At 50.6% G+C, this 18,212-nt stretch overlaps 2 protein-coding genes across 3 annotated transcripts in view; one reads left to right on the top strand and one right to left on the bottom strand.

The window, feature by feature from the left end:
• SLC22A23 (solute carrier family 22 member 23) overlaps window positions 1-18,212 on the top strand; it is a 168,280-nt gene that overhangs the window by 124,031 nt on the left and 26,037 nt on the right. For both annotated transcript variants that reach the window (XM_046006002.1, XM_046006003.1), the window contains exon 5: window positions 16,020-16,147. In XM_046006002.1, coding sequence (XP_045861958.1) covers window positions 16,020-16,147 — 128 coding nt within the window. The remainder of the gene's footprint in view (window positions 1-16,019; window positions 16,148-18,212) is intronic.
• The window catches only part of PSMG4 (proteasome assembly chaperone 4), a 54,670-nt gene continuing 42,511 nt past the window's right edge, over window positions 6,054-18,212 (bottom strand). The window contains exon 3 of the mRNA XM_046006004.1: window positions 6,054-6,864. Within this exon, the coding sequence (XP_045861960.1) occupies window positions 6,560-6,864 (305 nt within the window). The 3' untranslated portion in view covers window positions 6,054-6,559. The remainder of the gene's footprint in view (window positions 6,865-18,212) is intronic.

The following is an 18,212-nucleotide window of genomic DNA, read 5'->3' as shown; positions in this document are numbered from 1 at the left end:
GGAAGAAGCATTGGCTCTTTCTTGCCAGCCTCCCTCCCATGTGCTACGGTAGGCAGGAAGCTCCTCACCCCCACATGCTCTGTGTAGTTTGCCAGGATGCAGCGAGCTGCTGGGGAACTCCCAGGGCCCAGGCCAAGGAGAACATTCAAGCTGGAGTGGACACGGAGGCAGCAGGCAGGGCATCTGGACCAGAAAGAGGCCCAAAGAGCTTAGAATCTTACAACCGGTCCCAAGGGCTGGAGCTAAGGCCCCAGGCCCTTCATACACATATAACCGAGCTCCTGGAATGAAGCCAGGAACTGTCCTGCTCGAACAACAGTATTCGGAAATGTTGCCCGCCGCAGGGGCTCACCTCCGAAGCTGGCTGATACCTCGGATGGTGGGCAGAAATAAGCCACGTGTAGGACAGCGGAGCCGTGAGTCCTGCACCACCCGTGGCAGTGTGCCCCAGATCCCAGCCACTCGGTAAGGCTGAGAAAGGGACGGCAGAACCTGCGAAGCTCGTTGGACCCTCAGGCTCAAGAACAGAAGCTCCCGTGGAGAGTTGCTGGACCAGGCACTCGGGATTCACGTGGAAGAAAATGCTTGCCAAGGATGAACTCACAAAGTCCCTGGGACTCTGTTCTGACGGCCTGAAGCTATCGGTTGAGAAATTTGCCTCCCAGGAACTCTAGGAAATAGAGCAATCTGAAAAAGAAGTCGATTCAAATAATTTATTAAGATAGTTATTAGCACCTCGTGCCAAATGCTGTCCCAGTTACTAAATATTCCAGACACGGCACATGCGTGGGAGCAAAGATCCTTCCTCCTTTGAAACCTGCATTATGGTGGGCATGGGGAGGCCGGAGGAAGCCCAGAGACCATAAACCTACACTAGAGCGAATAACATTCTGGAGACATGACATAAAGCAGTGGTGGGGAAAGGCGTCTCAGGGAGTGACATTCAGGCTGACAGCTAAATACTGATCAGAAAGAGGACGTCACACGACGTTCTGGGTGGAGAGATAGGCAAATGGGAAGAGCAGGGCCAAAGCTGGCTTCCGCGTGACTTCCAGACGAGAACGACCACCAGCGCGGCTGAGTGTGAAGGACAAGCTCAGACACACAGGCGGGTCAGACCACGTGCGGCCTTCAGCGCCATGGGTCCTTTTTTTTTTTTCTTAAGATTTTATTTATTTTTCAGAGAGAGACTACAAGCAGGGGGAGCAGCAGGCAGAGGGAGAAGCAGGGACCACTGAGCAGGGACCCTGACATGGGACTCAATCCCAGGACCCTGTGATCATGACCTAAGCCAAAGGCAGACACTTAACCGACTGAGCCAGCCAGGTGTCCCATGATGGGTTTGTTCTAAAAGCCACGCAGACACGTGGAGGTTTAAGCAGGGAAGGAATGTGCTCTGACAAGGTCTGGCTGTCTGCCTCTGGGGCTGGTGCGAGGGTGGCCAAGAGTGGGACCAAGGGAGACAGTGCGGTGTTCCCCCCGCCCCCCACCCCGCAGTGGACAGGGTGATCACCTGGAGAGGCCTGAGGCCCAGGTGCGTTCAGGAGCAGCCCCAGTGAGAGGTGCTGGCGGGTCTGCTTTGGCCCATGAGGGCAGGAGAGCCATGGCCCCGGGCTGTTTCCTGGGTGGGGGGACCCAGGGCTCTCTGTGGGACAGAGACCCCACTGGAAACTGGAGCCTCTAATCCTGTCCTGAGAGGAGAATCAGAGAGTAAATGAGGGGAGAGCTGGTGAGAGGAAAGGTGTGATCTTGAGTCCTGAGGACATTGGAGGAGGCCCTGCAGGGGGCTGGGAGCCCTGAGTGAAACCCAGCCCATTCGGAAGTGTGGATTTAATACTCCCCAGGGCGGTGGCTGGTGGAGGCTGGTGGGTCAGGAGATGCTGGCCACCAAGAAGACAGTTCCCAAGAGCTGGGGGCGGGGGCACGCCGCGTCCCAGGAGCCCCACAGGGAAGCACCAGCCAGTCAAGTGGCAGAAGGAGAAGGAGGGAGAGGAATGAGGGCAGGAGCCTTTCCTGTGGTTCTGGTCGGAAGAAAGGGGTGGGACGGTGTAAGCAGGCTCTGGCTTGACTAGCGTGATTTCTACAGACTCTGTGACTCAGGGCCTGTCCCTGCCTGTCCGGCACCTGGCTCTGGGGTGGCTAGAGCGGCTGGGCAGTGGCTGGAGTGTGAGAGCCCACGGAGAAGGCGGCGGAGTTGGGGCTCTGGTCGGTGGGTTTGTACTTGAAAGGTGCGCTCACAGAAGATTGTTGGCTGTTGCTAAGAACTGGCTAATCTGGGGTGGGGGGCTGTCTTGCCTCCCAGAAACATCAGAAAATACAGTAACTAAAAAGGCATGATGAATGCACAGCCCTACAACAGCTTCAGGGTTACAGAATGTTCTGGACGGAAGGGAGACTGGGGCTGGAGAAACCAGTCAGCAGAGGTGTGATGTGCCCAGGGACCGGGTGGGGGTTTGGCAGGGGCTGAGATGAGTGCAGGCGGATCCCGGGAGGACTTGGAATGCCAGTGATCTGCGCCCCCGCAGGTGGGCCTCAATCAAAGAGGAGCATCCTTGCCCACGCTGCCTGGGGGTGCTGCTCACTCCGGGTCCAGGCGGAACCAGCTGCTGTCCTGCAGGGGCTTCGGTGAAGGGAGAGCTTCGGAAGCTGAGCGGCCCAAGAAAACGAAAGGGTGTGCTCGCTGGGATGTGAGACGCTTCACAGAATCAAATCTAGGCACATTGTTAGGAACCCAGAACAGAAGGAGAGAGACTACGGTGATTTCTCATGTGAATGAGAATCCTGGCAGAGGTGGTGGGTGACTCCACGGTTGCTGCCAGTGCCCGAGGCTAAGATCCCCACTGTTTTTGTCCCTCAGGACACCAGAGCCTCAGAGAAGTGCCTGCTTCGTCATTTCACTTGGACATGCATGATCGCTTGAGGAAGGGCAGCAGAGCATCAGGGTCATCCAGAAGGAACCTATACAGACCTATCCTTTCTCCAGAATAAGTGGGGAATTCTTCCAGGGGCACAGAAAACAAATGGGGCTGGTTGGGGGTGGAAAGCGCAGATCGGGTGTTCAAAACCAGACGAAGGGAGAGCCTAAGAGAACCTCTGCTTCCATGTGCCAAGTGGCGGGTGAGCCCAGAGTGGAGGAAGGGGTGGTTGGGAGGGCTGCTGCTTTCTAATTCCACAAAGTGTACGAAACTGTCCCTGCCAGCTAGCGGCAGCCTGCCCCAGGACACACAGCTCAGTGACAGAGTGTCCTCCTCCGCCAGGAGCCCTGGGGCAGGGCACAGCCTGGGGCAGTGCGTCTGGGGATCCAGGTCTGCGTCAGGTGAGAACGTCTTAGGAAACCACAGCGTGGAAGATCGGGAAGATGACACACAGGGCAGGTGGCCTCAGGTTTTCTGGGTGAATCTGACTACGAGAGACCAAGACAGAGTGAGAAGGCCCCATGGGGTATCCGCCTGAAGTGTTGGCGGGGGACAGCACGGCGGAGGGATTGCGAGAGATGAAGATGTCCACGCCGCTCTTCCAAAATGCTGATACGTGACCCTACCACACCGTCAAACATAAGCTAATGCCAAGTCCACACAATTATTCACGAAAACAAGCATGTATGCGTCAGCTTTGGACCCGGCATGTGCCGGGGGGCCGTGGTGGTGCCGACTCAGTAAGATCCCCAGAGAGGGCTCCTATTGCCGCGTGAGAACACCCACCCTTCTGCAGGCGGCGTTGGCTGGGTGTGGGGGTGTCGCCGTGAACACAGTGGACCCCTCAGCCAGGAGGAGAAACATCACTATGTTCACAGCCTGGGCCTCCTCTGTGGCAGAGACCCCAGGACATACCTTGGTTTTAACGTGTCTCAGCATTTTAGGGCACTTTTCCTGAGATCCGCAGCAAGCTTCTGCGTGTCACCCTCCAGTAACCGTTCACCCTTGGAATTGGTCGGTGGGTCTATTCCTGGTTTTAGCTGGGGAAACCAGGGCATCCAAGCGCTTCACCAAAACACTCAAAAATGTGAGAAAGTCACTAAAAGCTGGCTGTCAAACATCAGTGGTTCTCCTTGTGTGGTCCCTGGACCAGCGGCCTCATCTCCACTTGGAAACGCGCTAGAAACCCAAATTCTCAGACTCCACCCTAGGCCTACTGCCTGGGTCCACATGTCTGGGCTGGGGCACAGGTCTGGGGCTCAAGAATCCCTCCAGGGGATGCTGAGGAGCGCTCACATTCAAGAAGCAGGATGGGTCCATCACAGAATAAAGGCCAGATGTCTTGCACATGGACTGAGGGACCCAATACACCCCCAAAATAAAGATGGTGTCAAAGCATGAAGAAGATCCGAGTCAGCTGTGGAGGGGCCACACTTCTTGTAGGAAGAGGTTTCTCGGTTCCGCAGGGAAAGGAAACAGATCCCATCCTTGAGGACGAGGGAGATATCGTGCAAGGCCTGGCTGTCCAATCCAATTCCACTGCAGAGAACAAATTCGTCTTATCATCTCAGACAGCAGAAATCATAGGTATTCCCAGAACAGATGAAAGAAAGAAAAAAAAAAAAAAAAAAAACCTTGGTCCCGGATCTAACAATTTTATCCGCACTATGAGAACATAAACCCAGACGCGTATGTGTTTTGGAGTCTCAAGTTACAGCCTGTGCTGAAGGGTAATGGGAAGGACAGGTTTCTCCCCCCTCGCTGTCCTGGCCTCTGAGGAGGCTCAGCTGGGGGCATCCTCCCTGAGTTTTTGCCTTCGGTGTGACCGGGTGCAGTTTCCTTTGCTCTCTTCCAACACCCTTAGCCACGCACCCAGTTAGGGAGGATTCCCATCCGGGACTCACCAAACGTGGATTTTTTGCCCCAGCTGCTTCGAGAAAGGACAGACAGGCTGGAAATGTGTGAAGATGGTGAATTATTAACCGCGCTTTGTTCAGCTGGAGTTTCATCCTGATGAGAGAAAAAGTGCTGCGGGCAATCAGCCTGATCATCAAAAGCATCTGGGAAGGTGTAAGAAGGAGATAATAAACCATATGGGAAATAAGGAGGAAATTAGAGAAAGATCAAGCCGCATGGCAGAGCACCGAGAATAAGTAATAGTATCAGTTCCCTGACTGAAAGGTAAACCTTCAAACAGAGGAAATGAGAACACGCTGTCATAAGGAGCTCACAGGGTAGAGGAGGAAAACAAAACTCTTAGGATAAAGGTATGTGCTAAAAGGGATTTTAATTTTTTTTAAAATTTCAAGAAAAGAGCCATTGTGAAACATTTAAATGGCCTCGGGTTAGATAAATATCCAGCATAAAAATGTAAATGGCCCTAAATGTCACTGGCTCTTTTCAAATATCATCAGAAATATTTTGGCCAGAATCATACTCATTTTTAACATTTCTGGAGGGTTTGCTCCAAGCCAGGCACCATCAAGCACTTTCAATAATTTGGCCCCTTGGGTCCTCCCGATGAGCCTCTGAAGGAGGTGCTAGGAAGGCCTCTAGTACAGATGGAGAAACTGAGGCACAGAGCTATTCAGCAGCTTGCCTTATGGTCCTAGAACTGGTACCCGGAGCCAAGGCGTGGAAGCCAGCAGGCAAAACCCAGAGCCAGAATGAGGACCAGTAGCCTCTCAGTCATGGCGCTTTCGGTGCCTCTGGACCCCCGGGGTAGGACCCAGCATGCTGGGCAGATGGGGAGAGCCCTGGGCCACCATGCGCGGGGCACAGAGGGCGCTTCTCACCAAGGGGGGGGTCTCATCTTCTAGTTACTCTTGTTATTTAGCATTTCCCTAACATGTACGAAAACGTTTCTTAAAATCATTGGGCGATCAGTACCTTCCCTAACGGGGACTCCCAAAAACTGGAAGGATTAATTTTGCTTCTTGTCATTGTGGAAATGATTTTAAAAGACCCCTTAAAATTATATATGTGTGTGTGTGTGTGTGTGTGTGTGTGTGCGCGCGCGCATGCGTGCATATATATATATATGTGTATATATATACATATATATATATTCATTCTAGCGATTCTCAGTCTTTTTTCTTGCCCACACACACTTGAGGGACACAATACCTTCTTCCATCAAAAGCCATTTTATTTCAGAAGCCAATCAAAAGTACCACATGCTGCAAACTCTATTACTGGTAAAGGAAGGCTGCCGGGTTCCCAGCACAGCAGGAGGAAAACTGAATTCAGTTATACCAACAGGGAAGTCACACCAGAAAATCTTTCCCTCAAAGGAGAGTGGAAGAAGTGAATCATAAAAACCATATAGCTTCTGGGAACTTGAAATTCTGCAATAATTATTTTTACAGGTTATCAGATAATTAATTTGAGGACACTTCTGGGAAATTGAAAGTCGAAAAAGAAGTTTACTCAAATCCTGTTTGTCCACAGATTATCTAGATGGGGGAAGATTAGATTCATCATGACCAAGGCCAATGCGTCAATAAAAATGGTAGCCCACATTTCAATCCTGACAATGGGGTGAGCAATTAAAAGTGAGATCAGAATGTTCTCTGACTTGCTGTTTGGGGATTTGCTAATGGCATGGCATTTTCGGAGCCCGCAGGCAAGAGGATGCCCCATTTTTAACTTCTGAGTCTGCAGAGATTATGTAAAATAATAGGAACCCCGTGGCCAACAAAACTGCTTCCAAGTCTGAGTGGAGGACGATCTGTGAACGTGGGAACACGGCCCTTCAGCTCCACGTCCTCTGCTCTGAAGGCCAGCGTTAGCAGATCCTTAGTGCTCACTGTGCGCACACCAGGATGTGCTCTGACATTCCATCTCGCTGCGCTGCGGAAGCTGGAGGATCCTGGAGTCTCGAAACCAGGCAGGGCGATGTGAGCCAATGCGTGCGCAGTGGGAGTGGTGGGGACGGACTGCTGGCAGCCCGCAAAAAGAGGGTAGGACTGCTAAGTGGTTACCCCGCTGGCCGCTGGCAGGCGTCCACGTGGATGGAAACAAGAGTGAGGCGGAGGAGCCCAGCCCCATCAGCAGGGAGCTCTGGCAAGAGCGCATGTCTGGCGCCAGAAGAAGCAGGGATCCCGGACAGATTGGCCTGACCTGACTCCGTCCACACCGTTTCTGTGGAGCTTGGGAGGGGTGAGCGTGCTCATGGCAATGACAACCTGCTGCTTTCCAGAGCCGGGTCTGAGGTCAGGGTGGAACCAGCAGGGGCCACGCTGATGACAAGTCAAGGAATTTGTGGTCTCTGTGGGCTCCTTTAACATCAAGATGGGAGCCAGCAGGTCAGGAGAGGCCGACTCCGGGAGAAGGTGGACCGGACTCCGTGGACCACTGCTAAGACAGAGGTCCCATAAAAGTCCAGTTAGAGGGCGCCTGGGTGGCTCAGTGGATTAAGCCGCTGCCTTCGGCTCAGGTCATGATCTCAGGGTCCTGGGATCGAGCCCCGCATCGGGCTCTCTGCTCTGCAGGGAGACTGCTTCCTCCTCTCTCTCTGCCTGCCTCTCTGCCTACTTGTGATCTCTCTCTCTGTCAAATAAATAAATAAAATCTTTAAAAAAAAAAAGCTGACTGAGGAGGACTCTTCTCAGCTTGACCCTATTAAAAAAAAAAAAAAAAAAAGTCCAGTTAGAGGCAGTGACAGCCTCCAGCCTGCCTGCCTGCTGCCCACTTCTCTCCTCCGGTCCTTCTTCAGCATCATGGTTTTTTTTTATCCATTGCAAAAATGCCTGCCAGATTCATTCCCCTGCAGCGTGATTTTTTTAATGCCCTTGGGAGCCTTATATTTTCTGCAGCCTGATAATTGCTTACCTGGATAAATTAGTAAAAGGGATCAGGGAAAAGAGGATATAAAGAGAGAGAACGTGGAGAAAATTAACCCAGGTACTTTCAAGGCTACAGAACATTTTCAGGTAAATTCCAAGCATTCATGTTTCGAATGTGAACCGAGGAATATTTTAAATTTATCGCAATTGTAAAATATTCTGGGTTGCTTATTTAAAAGGCAATTCTTAAGACATTCTCGGCACTGACTTCAATCCACGGGCCAAAAACCTAAGGCAGCCTTAAAATATTTGTACGGTGCATGGCTATGATCGGCATCTTTTACACCTCTCGGAAGAAGGCAACAGTCACTATTAACCTCGTGAAATAAATATACATAGAGAAGGTTGGTGCCAGGTAAGGCATTGGTGTCCTTCCACACCCCTGCCCTTTTCTACAGATGTGGGGAAACTGAGGCCCAGAGGGTTAAGTGGTCTGCCCAAGGTCACAAATCTGGTGTATAAACCTGGGGCTCCTGATGTAGTCCCTTTATCATTTTTCTGTAAGGAAGAATTATGGCAGTTAGGTGTGTACCGTTTTGGAAAATATCAGAGATACAAAGTTCTGAGTTTATGTGACAAATAAGTGGGATGCCCATTTCATTATGAAGGAATTTTATATTCTATGAAGACATTTCGAAGACATCAGGAAAACTTTGGGGTTTAACTATCCTAAAAACCATTTTTATTTAATTTTATGATATTCATCCTGCCTCCCTGAATTACTAAGTTTAACTCAAATGATGAATTTGAATTTTTTTAGAAAGAACTAATTCATATACACTTGCTATCTCCTGAACTGAGCCGACTTACCTTTATATATATATATATATATATATATATATATATATATATATGCACACACACACACCAGACAGAACTAAAGTTAAAAAAAAAAAATCCAAGTGAAAGCTTATCTGCGGGAACCAAGCCTATATTTTTCTAAGAGCTTTGGACCAGAAACTTAAAATGTTCTCCCAACTTGTATTTCATTCAACTCTAGACTTTGATTTCATTCTTTAAATTTTGAGACTCTTTTCAGAATTTCATAGCACTGTGATACTTCGTAATTAGTACTAACCTTGAAGTACTAACAGCTAGAATCACCTCTTTAAATCAGGTGATGGTCTTAGTACGGTCTGAGATGCTTTTCACATACACTCAGGGAAACTTCGCTTCTAAAAACCTGCCATGACTCAACTCTCCCAACCTCACCTGTGTCCTTCCGTCGACACTGGGTGACCTGCTGGAGGGAAGCTCTTACCCTGTAAGGCATCTATTAATTGACATGTTTTTCCTGCTGGCAGGTTGATCATGCTCTGTACACACTGATCCCATGAATGATGGACATTGACAGCATGAATGTCCACACACGTATCACTCTAAATTTAATACTTTAGAAAAACAACTTGAGGATAAAATTAATAGAGTATAAACTGTTACTCTTCCTTTCTATTTTTTTCTTTATGAATAAATATTCTAGGACAGTAATTTAAAAATTATAGACACGCTTTTTTTAATGCAGAGAATTGCCAAGTTGGCATTTTATCTGAGCAAGTGCTAAATGAATTAGCAAGAAGACAGCGTAGATAGTATCCTGGCCTGTGACTGGTTCTCCAGTTGGGTAGAAGGAATACTTGGTTTTATCTATAAATGTCAAGGAAAAAAAACAGTGACTGCCTAGTATTAGGACAGGATCACAGTAATGAGTTTTTTTTTTTTTAATATTTTATTTATTTGTCAGAGAGAAGGAGAGAGAGAGAGAGCACACAGGCAGGCAGAGGTGGAGAGAGAAGCAGGCTCCCTGCCGAGCAAGGAGACCATGCAGGACTCGATCCCAGGACTCTGGGATCATGACCCGAGCTGAAGGCAGCGGCTTAACCCACTGAGCCACCCAGGCGTCCCAGTAATGAGTTTTAATTACTAATTCTACCCAGTGATAGGTGTGAAGCAGATCCATGAATGAAAATCAGATGGGCTTAAGACTTAGCCAAATAACAGAAAAAGCAGGAATGAAGCCAAACACAGGAAAGTGTATCAGAAACAACACATTACTATTAAATCATAGAGTGGTGGTCTGAAAAGCATGTGGCCAATCAGGGAGTACGCGGAGAGAAGCAGATAGGGTTCTCCTTGTCTGAATGGCACGCAGACAAACAGCTTTGAAGAACAACCATCTAGTGGTAGCAATTAGGAGAACATGGAAAATTTATCAGCCTTGACATAGTAACAGCATTTACGCGATACCACTGGGAACATGGTTCCATGTAAATAAATTTTCCATATAACTTGTCAAGAGTCAGCACTTCAGTGTAGCAGTTGGTGGGCATCTTTCTAAAATAGACTTTGCTGCTTTTTAAGCAATGCTATAAGATCGTGTGACGTGGAGAAAATCATACCGGTCTAGAGGTCTAAAGCCCAAGGTCCAGGTCTGACCCTGTCGCTGTTACCATCCCCCCACACGCACCCCGAGGCATGGGAGTGGCTCAGCCCCTGTGCTTTGCCCCGAGGGGCTGGGTTGAGTCAGAGGCAGGGAGGGGTAGAGGGAGAGGGAGAAAGAATCTGAAGCAGACTCCACACTGAGCACAGAGCCTGATGTGGGGCGTGATCCCACGACTGCGAGATCACGGTCTGAGCCGAATTCAAGAGTCAGACACTCAACGGAGTGAGCCACCCAGGCGCCCCTGTTTTAGTTTTGAAGTAGTGAATGGGTTTATCTATGATTTTTTTTTAAGATTTTTATTTATTATTTATTTGACAGAGATCACAAGTAGGCAGAGAGGCAGGCAGAGAGAGAGGAGGAAGCAGGCTCCCCGCTGAGCAAGGAGCCCGACGTGGGGCTCAATCCCAGGACCCCGAGATCATGACCTGAGCCAAAGGCAGAGGCTTAACCCACTGAGCCATCCAAGCACCCCAATTTATGATTTTCTTAATGAAAATTTAACTTCATAGCCAAAGGCTTTGATCCGCTATCCCCAGCGGTCGCTCAGCACAGCGGGTGGCTTGCCTCTGACTGTGGCGGGAGGCTGTGGGGTGAGCAGACGGAGCACGGTGAGCACGGCCCACCCCCGGCAGGCACAGCTCCGCCGTCGCCTGTCCCAGGTTCTGAGGTGTCCACGCCCTGTCACGCCTTCAACTAGTCAGCCGGAGATTCTCGGAGATTCTCGAAGCTCCCACAGCCAAGGGGGCGCGGCGCCCGAAGACTCAGAATGCTGACATCCGTTCGGGGTGGTTCTGCCGCCGGAGAGGTCAGGCCCTTGCCCGTGTCTTTGCCAAGTGAGTGAAACAGTAAGGTTTTTGGGTTTCGGAACCTCTGGGACTCTGGAATCATGACTACGGGATCGTGGACCTTCTAACCATCTCGAACTCGGTTTGGAGACGGCCTCAGCACCATCCGTCATCTGCCTCAGGGCGAGAGGCACCTGTAATCCTCAGCAGGGCCCCTCCTCCGCCCTCACTCAGCTCTGCGCTCGCTTGCCAGGTGGGGTTTAGGACCAGAGCAGCTGGAGTGCAGTTTGGCCCACATCCTTCTGGCAGAAGCCCTGGGGCTCACGGAACCACCTGGCTTGGAGCAATCCCAGCCTCAACATCTTTCTAGTCGTGGGTTCAAATCTAGCCCTCCCACTTGAGAGCTGTGTCCTCTGGGCCAGGTACTTGTGCTTCCTTTGCTTCAGCTTCCCCACCTGCACAAAAGGGATGATAATACCACTGCCACATAACGAGCTTGAAAGAATTAAATCTTTTCTAGCTTTCGACACTTCTTGCTCGGCTCCTGTGGGCTGAGGCGAGCCACTGGCCCCGTGGCCGCTTCCTCTTCCAGGAACCACAGCCGCAGGCCACTGTGAAACTACCTCCCAGAGAAGCCTCTGTGGCCTTCATGCCTGGTGACCTGTCCTGGTTGCAGAAGTCACCCTCCGAGGTCACTTTCTTACCAGCTGCAGACGCGGTCACCGGCTGCCTACCGTACTCTTTTTTTTTTTTTAAGATTTTATTTATTTATTTGACAGACAGAGATTTCAAGTAGGCAGAGAGGCAGGCAGAGAGAGAGGAGGAAGCAGGCTCCCTGCTGAGCAGAGAACCCAATGCGGGGCTCAATCCCAGGACCCTGGGATCATGACCCGAGCCGAAGGCAGAGGCTTTAACCCACTGAGCCACCCAGGCGCCCCCGTACTCTTTTCTTTTGTTGAAAACGATCAATTTCTCTAAGGTTCAGCTACAATCCTCCTAGGTCCTGGGCTGTTGGTCGGCTTTTTAATTTGCATGGTGCTACTCCGTTATGTACTTGTCAGAAGAGAGATCGTTAAGCTTCCGTAATGTGGCCACTCTGCACATTATCCGAACTAGAAAGCCATCTCTGGGCTTTCTCCGAGGCCGGTAGTCCAGCGAGTGCTTTATAGCTTTGTTGTAAATGTAAGTAAGTGGTGGGCATCATAAAACTTCATCTTTCCCTACAGGCACCCTCTGGGCTCAGGCCGTTCTGGAACCCCTGAGGGGGCCGCCCTAGAACCGTGTGCCCCAAGCTGCTGTCACCGGTGTGCCCTCTGGGCTGCGCGCGGGAGTTTCCTTAGCCGCACCCCCCAGGTTAGGAACGTGGACTCTATGAGTCCGACTGCCTGGGTGCAGTTAAGCTCTGCTAATGAACAGCTCTGGCATCTAGACAATGTACTCGAACTTTCTGTGCCTGATTGTTCTCATCTGTAAAATGGGGGTAATATCACGGCCCGTCACAAGCTGGAAAGTATTCAGTACGTGGGAAACGTGCGCAAGAGGACCCGGTGGTTGTAAATCCAGTTCTGGGGCAGGCGGTTCGCGATGCTCTTGGCTGCCGGAAGCGGGACCGAGTAGCTAATGGGAGTCGGCCCTTATTCCTATGTCCAAGTCTTCTGGGAGAGCACCCTGTTGTCAGCGCAGTTCCTTCTGGTCGGGTGCCGCAGCTCATTAGACTCCCTGGAGCTCGGGAGCCCCCACCACTCTCTTCTCAGCTCACACCCCGCATCCCCATTCTACCCGCGTGCAGCCCCGCAGACACATGGTGCCTCATGGCCCTGTGCCTCTTCTCGGGGTCCTGTCCCCAAACGCCCCACAGTGTGCACCTGCTCATCTCCCGAGAAGCCCAAGCATACCACCACCCTACAAAGTGTCCCCAGCACCCCTTCTTACAACGGCCCTCTCTAGTTCTTGGCCCCAGTGTGTCTCATACTGTACAGACTTCTCTCCAGATCACTTGTAAGTCACGTGTGTTTTCGTCCTTCAGTTGTCTGCCTATTTATGTATAGAGATTCCCTCCGACGCTGGAGGACTCTTAGCTTGAGGTCAGCGATGTAGCCATGTGGGATGCCTCGACGCATATTGGATAAAAATAATTTGGGGACAGAATGTCTGAGCTCCAGAAGAGGCCGGCACCCACTTCTTAAATCCAAAGGTCATGGCGTGCCTTTGCAAATGGTGCTGTCCTTGAACCCTCTCCTACAAGCTTTGCAGTTCTCAAAGATCCTTTAGGAAGAGACTTGCTCGTTGTCATTTCTCATAAGGGCTGTTTATTTTTCCATATCGATTTTTAGTTATCCGAAGTCTGGTGTCTTGCACAATTTGGGGGCGACAGAAACGAGTGCTAGAGGGTGACAGGGCCATCATGAGTAGGGCAACGTCTCTGAGACCCGCGAGCCCATGTGCCTCCATACCACACAGGACCCTGGTCTCCATCTGTGGCTCTGAAACCTGGGAGGAGGAGCGTCTTCTCCTGAAGGACTAGGGCTGTGAGGTCCTGGAAGGATTTAATGCCTAGACTGATGGGATTTCAGTAACCAAACATTGGCTTTTTCTGCAAAGTGCAGGGCTTTACCTTGAAGACAAAGTGACATCAACTAGACATCGCTTTGTAGTTCCCTGGAACTGCCACTCACCTCCCAGTCGAGGGCTCAGAACTGTTCACAGAGCATGTCACGACTGTTGTCCCCACCTAGCACCCCCCACCCCCGTCGGCAAAGCTTCGGGTAAACAGAGGAAGAGGACCTCAGCTTGCTGGGGGACATGGAAACCCGTGTTCTGGTGGATGACGTTCCTTGCTTGTTTACTTGCTCTGTGCCAGCAGCGCTGGGCACCTGGGGATCCTGGCCCCCCAGGGGTGGAGGTGAGCTGCACTTCTCCTAGCTTCTGCCTCCCCAGCTCTGGGCCCTGTTCTTCGTGCATTGTGCTCCGTTATGGTCTTGACTTTCAAATTCCGTTCCCTGCTGTAGAGTTTGATCCATAAACATTTGATGTAAATTATGGTAAATTACTTTTAAAAGGACCCAAACTTTCTCCTGCTGTAGATCGTATTTTACACTTCAGAGACCACCTGCAAAACATCTTGTGCTATCAGAGGACTGTACGAGCTGGTTTTCTGAGATGCCTTTTTAAAAGATTCTCCCCAAGAATCTAAGCTAAGTGTATTGGACCACCCGTGACAGTGCCTGGCTGAGGAAGGCAACAGCTCTGTGCTGGTGTTGGCAATGGGGCGCCCTGAAGGGCACCCCGAAGTCCAGGCAGCTCTCGGGTCCAGTATTGAGGCCACAGCCCTGCAGAGCCTCCCTGGGCCCAGTAGTCAAGGGCCGTGGCCGGTGGCCTGCCACAGTGGGGCTATCCTATGGGGCATCTGGAAATTTGGGGATGCTTCTGGGCTGGCCTGGGGCTCTCTATCCAGCCTCCCCAGCGTTGTTTATAGAAACACTTCGGATCTACCCGGGGTGTCCTGCCATCGCTCAATGGTGTGATGAGCACACAGCAGTGTGGCTACTCCGAATGGCCGCTGCCAGGAGGGCTCCACCCAAATAGGAACTAAAATCTGCCGTCAGAGGAGCAGCGGAACCCACCTCTCAGTGCTCAGTAACTTGATCAGACCTCTTAGAGAAAGTACAGCACAGAAAATGAGCTCGATTTCATAGTTGTGTGTGGGATCCTGCATGAGCAAACGGAAGATTTACAGTGGGGCTCCTGGAATACTTTAATTAGAGGCTCTCCGGATCCTGCAGGGCTGCCCGGGTTAGCTGTGGGGCTAACTTCTTAGCAACATCAGTCAGGACTCCTTGATACTGTGTAACTGACATGGCGATCACTAGAGCCCAGGCTGGATGGAACAGCCTGTGCTTCCCTCCCTGTTAGGGGTGCCCCCTCGCCCCTTGGAAAGTTTGGAGGGAACATGACCACACCTGTTCCTGCACGAGTTGTCCGGGTGTGCTCAGGCACGTGGCAGTTGAGGGGTTAACCAGAGACCTCACCAGTCTGCAAAGTCTAGAATGTTGATTAATATTGGCCAGAAAAATTGCACTGACCCCCCGCTCCAAACGGGCACCCTGTTCTCTTTGATCGACTTGTAAATACTGTCATAAAAGTAAGCTGACAAAATGCACTGTAGAGTAAAATGCTGGTGGTTTTTTTGGTTTTTTGGGTTTTTTTCAAACTGGGACTCCTCCAAGGTCTCGTCCTAACACAAACAAGGACTTTGTTGCTAATAAAACTCGAGACCTGCTGTGTTCTGCAGTCTCATCTCAGAGAGATGGAGCATGCGGTTAGCAGGAAGATGAAAATAATTCTATCCGTAAGTCCTGTGAAAGCCTTCAAACGTTTGAAAACTGAAGGTAACTGTCTGGTTGCTCACATCAGGCTTTTTTTTTTAAATTAATCCTTCTATTAATATTTGGTCTTTGTGACAAAATAGAACAGAAGCGGCCCTTCAACAAACTGCTTAAACCTGCTGAAGAGATTCATAGTTAGGGACAAGTTTACACTGATTTCTTGACACGATGGGTAGGATTGTTGGTCCTATCTGCTACATTTTGAAAATTGTTGTTTTTATACTTTCTTTAAAAAATTTAGACCCCTTCACCTGCCCATAGTTTCACTTCTCTGATTCAGCTCATGACAACCCTGAGCAGTCACTGGCCTCCACTTCCCATGGGTGGAAACTGGATGCTACCATCTGTGAAGCTTCCCGGCCCAAGACAATGGCTATGTTTTTTTTTTGTTTGTTTTTTGTAATGATTTTATTTATTTGCTTGTCAGAGAGAGAGAGCACAAGAAGGGGGAGTGGCAGACAGAGGGAGAACAGGCTCCCCCGAAAGCAAGGAGCCAGATGCGGGGCTCGATCCCAGGGACCAGGGATCATGACCTGAGCTGAAGGCAGATGCTTAACAGACTGAGCCACCCAGGCGCCCCAAGGCTGTGTTTTTTGATGCCCTACAAGACCGAAGACCTTCACCCATTTCCCTTTGCTTCTTTGAAGGGTCTTCCCCGAGTCCCTGCGGTGGCTGATGGCTACCCAGCAGTTTGAGGCCGCCAAGAAGCTCATCCTGCACTTCACGCAGAAGAACTGCATGAGCCCTGAGAGTGACATCAAAGGTGTGATGCCCGGTGAGTCGCCCTCACTTCGCCCCACAACCCCACCCCAATCAGGAGAGGTGCCCCCATCCCAGACGAAGAGTCCCCACGGTCTTACCAAGTAGCTACCTTCGCCGTTGAAGTTTCCATCCCGGCTGGTCTGCAGCTGGACCGGGAATGAGACAGGAATTAAACTCTGTCCGCCTTCTGGTGTTGGATTCAAGTCTAACGTGCTGCGGTGCCCCACCTAGCCTATCTAGACCCAGACGTGAGGCACAAGCCTAATGCATACCCCGTCATCTGGGAATATTTGGGAAGGGTCCAGCCTGAGTCTGGCCCACAGCCATGCCTGCCAGCCAGGTTTATACACCCGCAGAGCCCTGGCATGGGGCGGCATTGGTCCGCACTGCCTCTGTCTTCCCAGGGCGGACCTTCGGGGATGCCACTGTCTGTTTCTGTCATGACCTCTTTTGGGGGCATCTAAAGAAGTAGGAAAGTGAAGTCTTTCTGTAAAGTAGTTCAGATCCGTTTTATTATTTATTTATTTTTTTTTTAGATTTTTATTTACATTCGAGTTAGTTCACATACTATGTATTACTCACTTCGGGGGTCGGAGCCATCAAATGTGTGTATCAAGAGCCTCACCAGAAGCTAGATCGGAGCTTTCAGGCTGGGGATCTCACCAGGAAGTTGTTAAAAATCCATGTTCCCGGTGCCCTCCGTTGTACTCAGACTCTGCTCCAGCAGATTTGGAGTAAGTTCTGAGAAACTGCACCATTAATAAGCTCTGGAAGAGGTTCTGCTGGACACGCCCTTCGAAGGTCCCAGGAAAGCCAACCCCAGGCTCTGACCCACGGCAATAACCCGACAGTACTGTTGTTATAAATGTCCCAGGAAAATACTCTGTGGGCCTGCCAGAGAGAGACTATGTGCCTCGCCCCCCCCACCATAATCTGGAATTCTGTCCAGCAGATATTTACTAAATGCCCACAGTGTACCAGGCACTGTTCTAGAGCCGAAGGAAACCAGCAAAGCCTTGTTTCTTCCATGCAGCTTATGGGCAAGCAGGGGAAGGCACACAGGGAACAATGGAATGTACAGTCCATCAGGAGAGATGCATGCTGTCAGAAAAATCCACAGAGCGGAGAGATAGAGGGTGGTGGCGAGGGCTCACAGACGCTTGGGGGAGCCGGGCTCCAAGGACAGAGGTGAGCAGAGACCTAACCAAGGAAGGAGAATAAACGTGTCATAGCTCCATTCACAAGCGGGAAGGAACACAGCGGAGAAATCTGAATCACGCTAGCCAGGAAGGGCTTCTGGAACCGTCTATCCCATGGTTCCTAGACAGGCTTTTCAGCAGACTGCTGATTCAGACCTAGGGTTCACGGTCAACAGAAGTCCCCAGATACTGCTGCTTGACCAGGATGGCGTCCACATCTTGGCCTGGACCCCAACCTGGGAGATGGGGACAGCAAGGCTGGGCTGCCCCCACCTGTGGGGCTGGCATGGTCTGCCTGGCACTCCGGTACATGCTGAAGGCCTCAGGAAGCCTGGAGCCCTTGCTTTACTGGAATAAAGAAGCCCATGAGCCAGGTCTGCTTTTCATGAAGAGTACTGAGTGCTGGTGTTGTGCAAAGGGGCACCTGGGGTTCCTTTTAATCCAGTGACAATGAGAATAGGATGATATTCACATGATGCTTGTATGTCAATCACTTTCCCAAATAATTTGCAAATACTAACTTAATATTTAATTATAAGTGCTTTATATGTATTAACTTAGAATACTTCACAACAGCCTTACGAGAGAGGTACTGTAATTATCCTGAATTGTGGATGAGGAGACTGAGGCATAGAGAGGTGAATTATCTAGGTAAAGGTCACACAGCTAGTAAGCAGTTGAGCTGGGACTTGAACCCCGGAAGTCCAGCAGAAGCAGCTCCGCTCTGCTGCTCTGTGAGAGGAGGGGGAGCTCACAGACAGAGACACCACTGTCACTGGAGAGAAGAACGAGCATTGAATTAATTTCCCCTTTGGGGGAAATTAATTGTTTGCTCATTTCAGAATGTCCACACCATCTTCCCAAACTTCTCCCAGCCCC

Source organism: Meles meles, chromosome 5 (genome assembly GCF_922984935.1).
Source record: "Meles meles chromosome 5, mMelMel3.1 paternal haplotype, whole genome shotgun sequence".
Lineage (NCBI taxonomy): Eukaryota > Metazoa > Chordata > Mammalia > Carnivora > Mustelidae > Meles > Meles meles.
The sequence above is the reverse complement of the archived record's forward strand: the minus strand, read 5'-3'. Positions and strand labels throughout refer to the sequence as shown.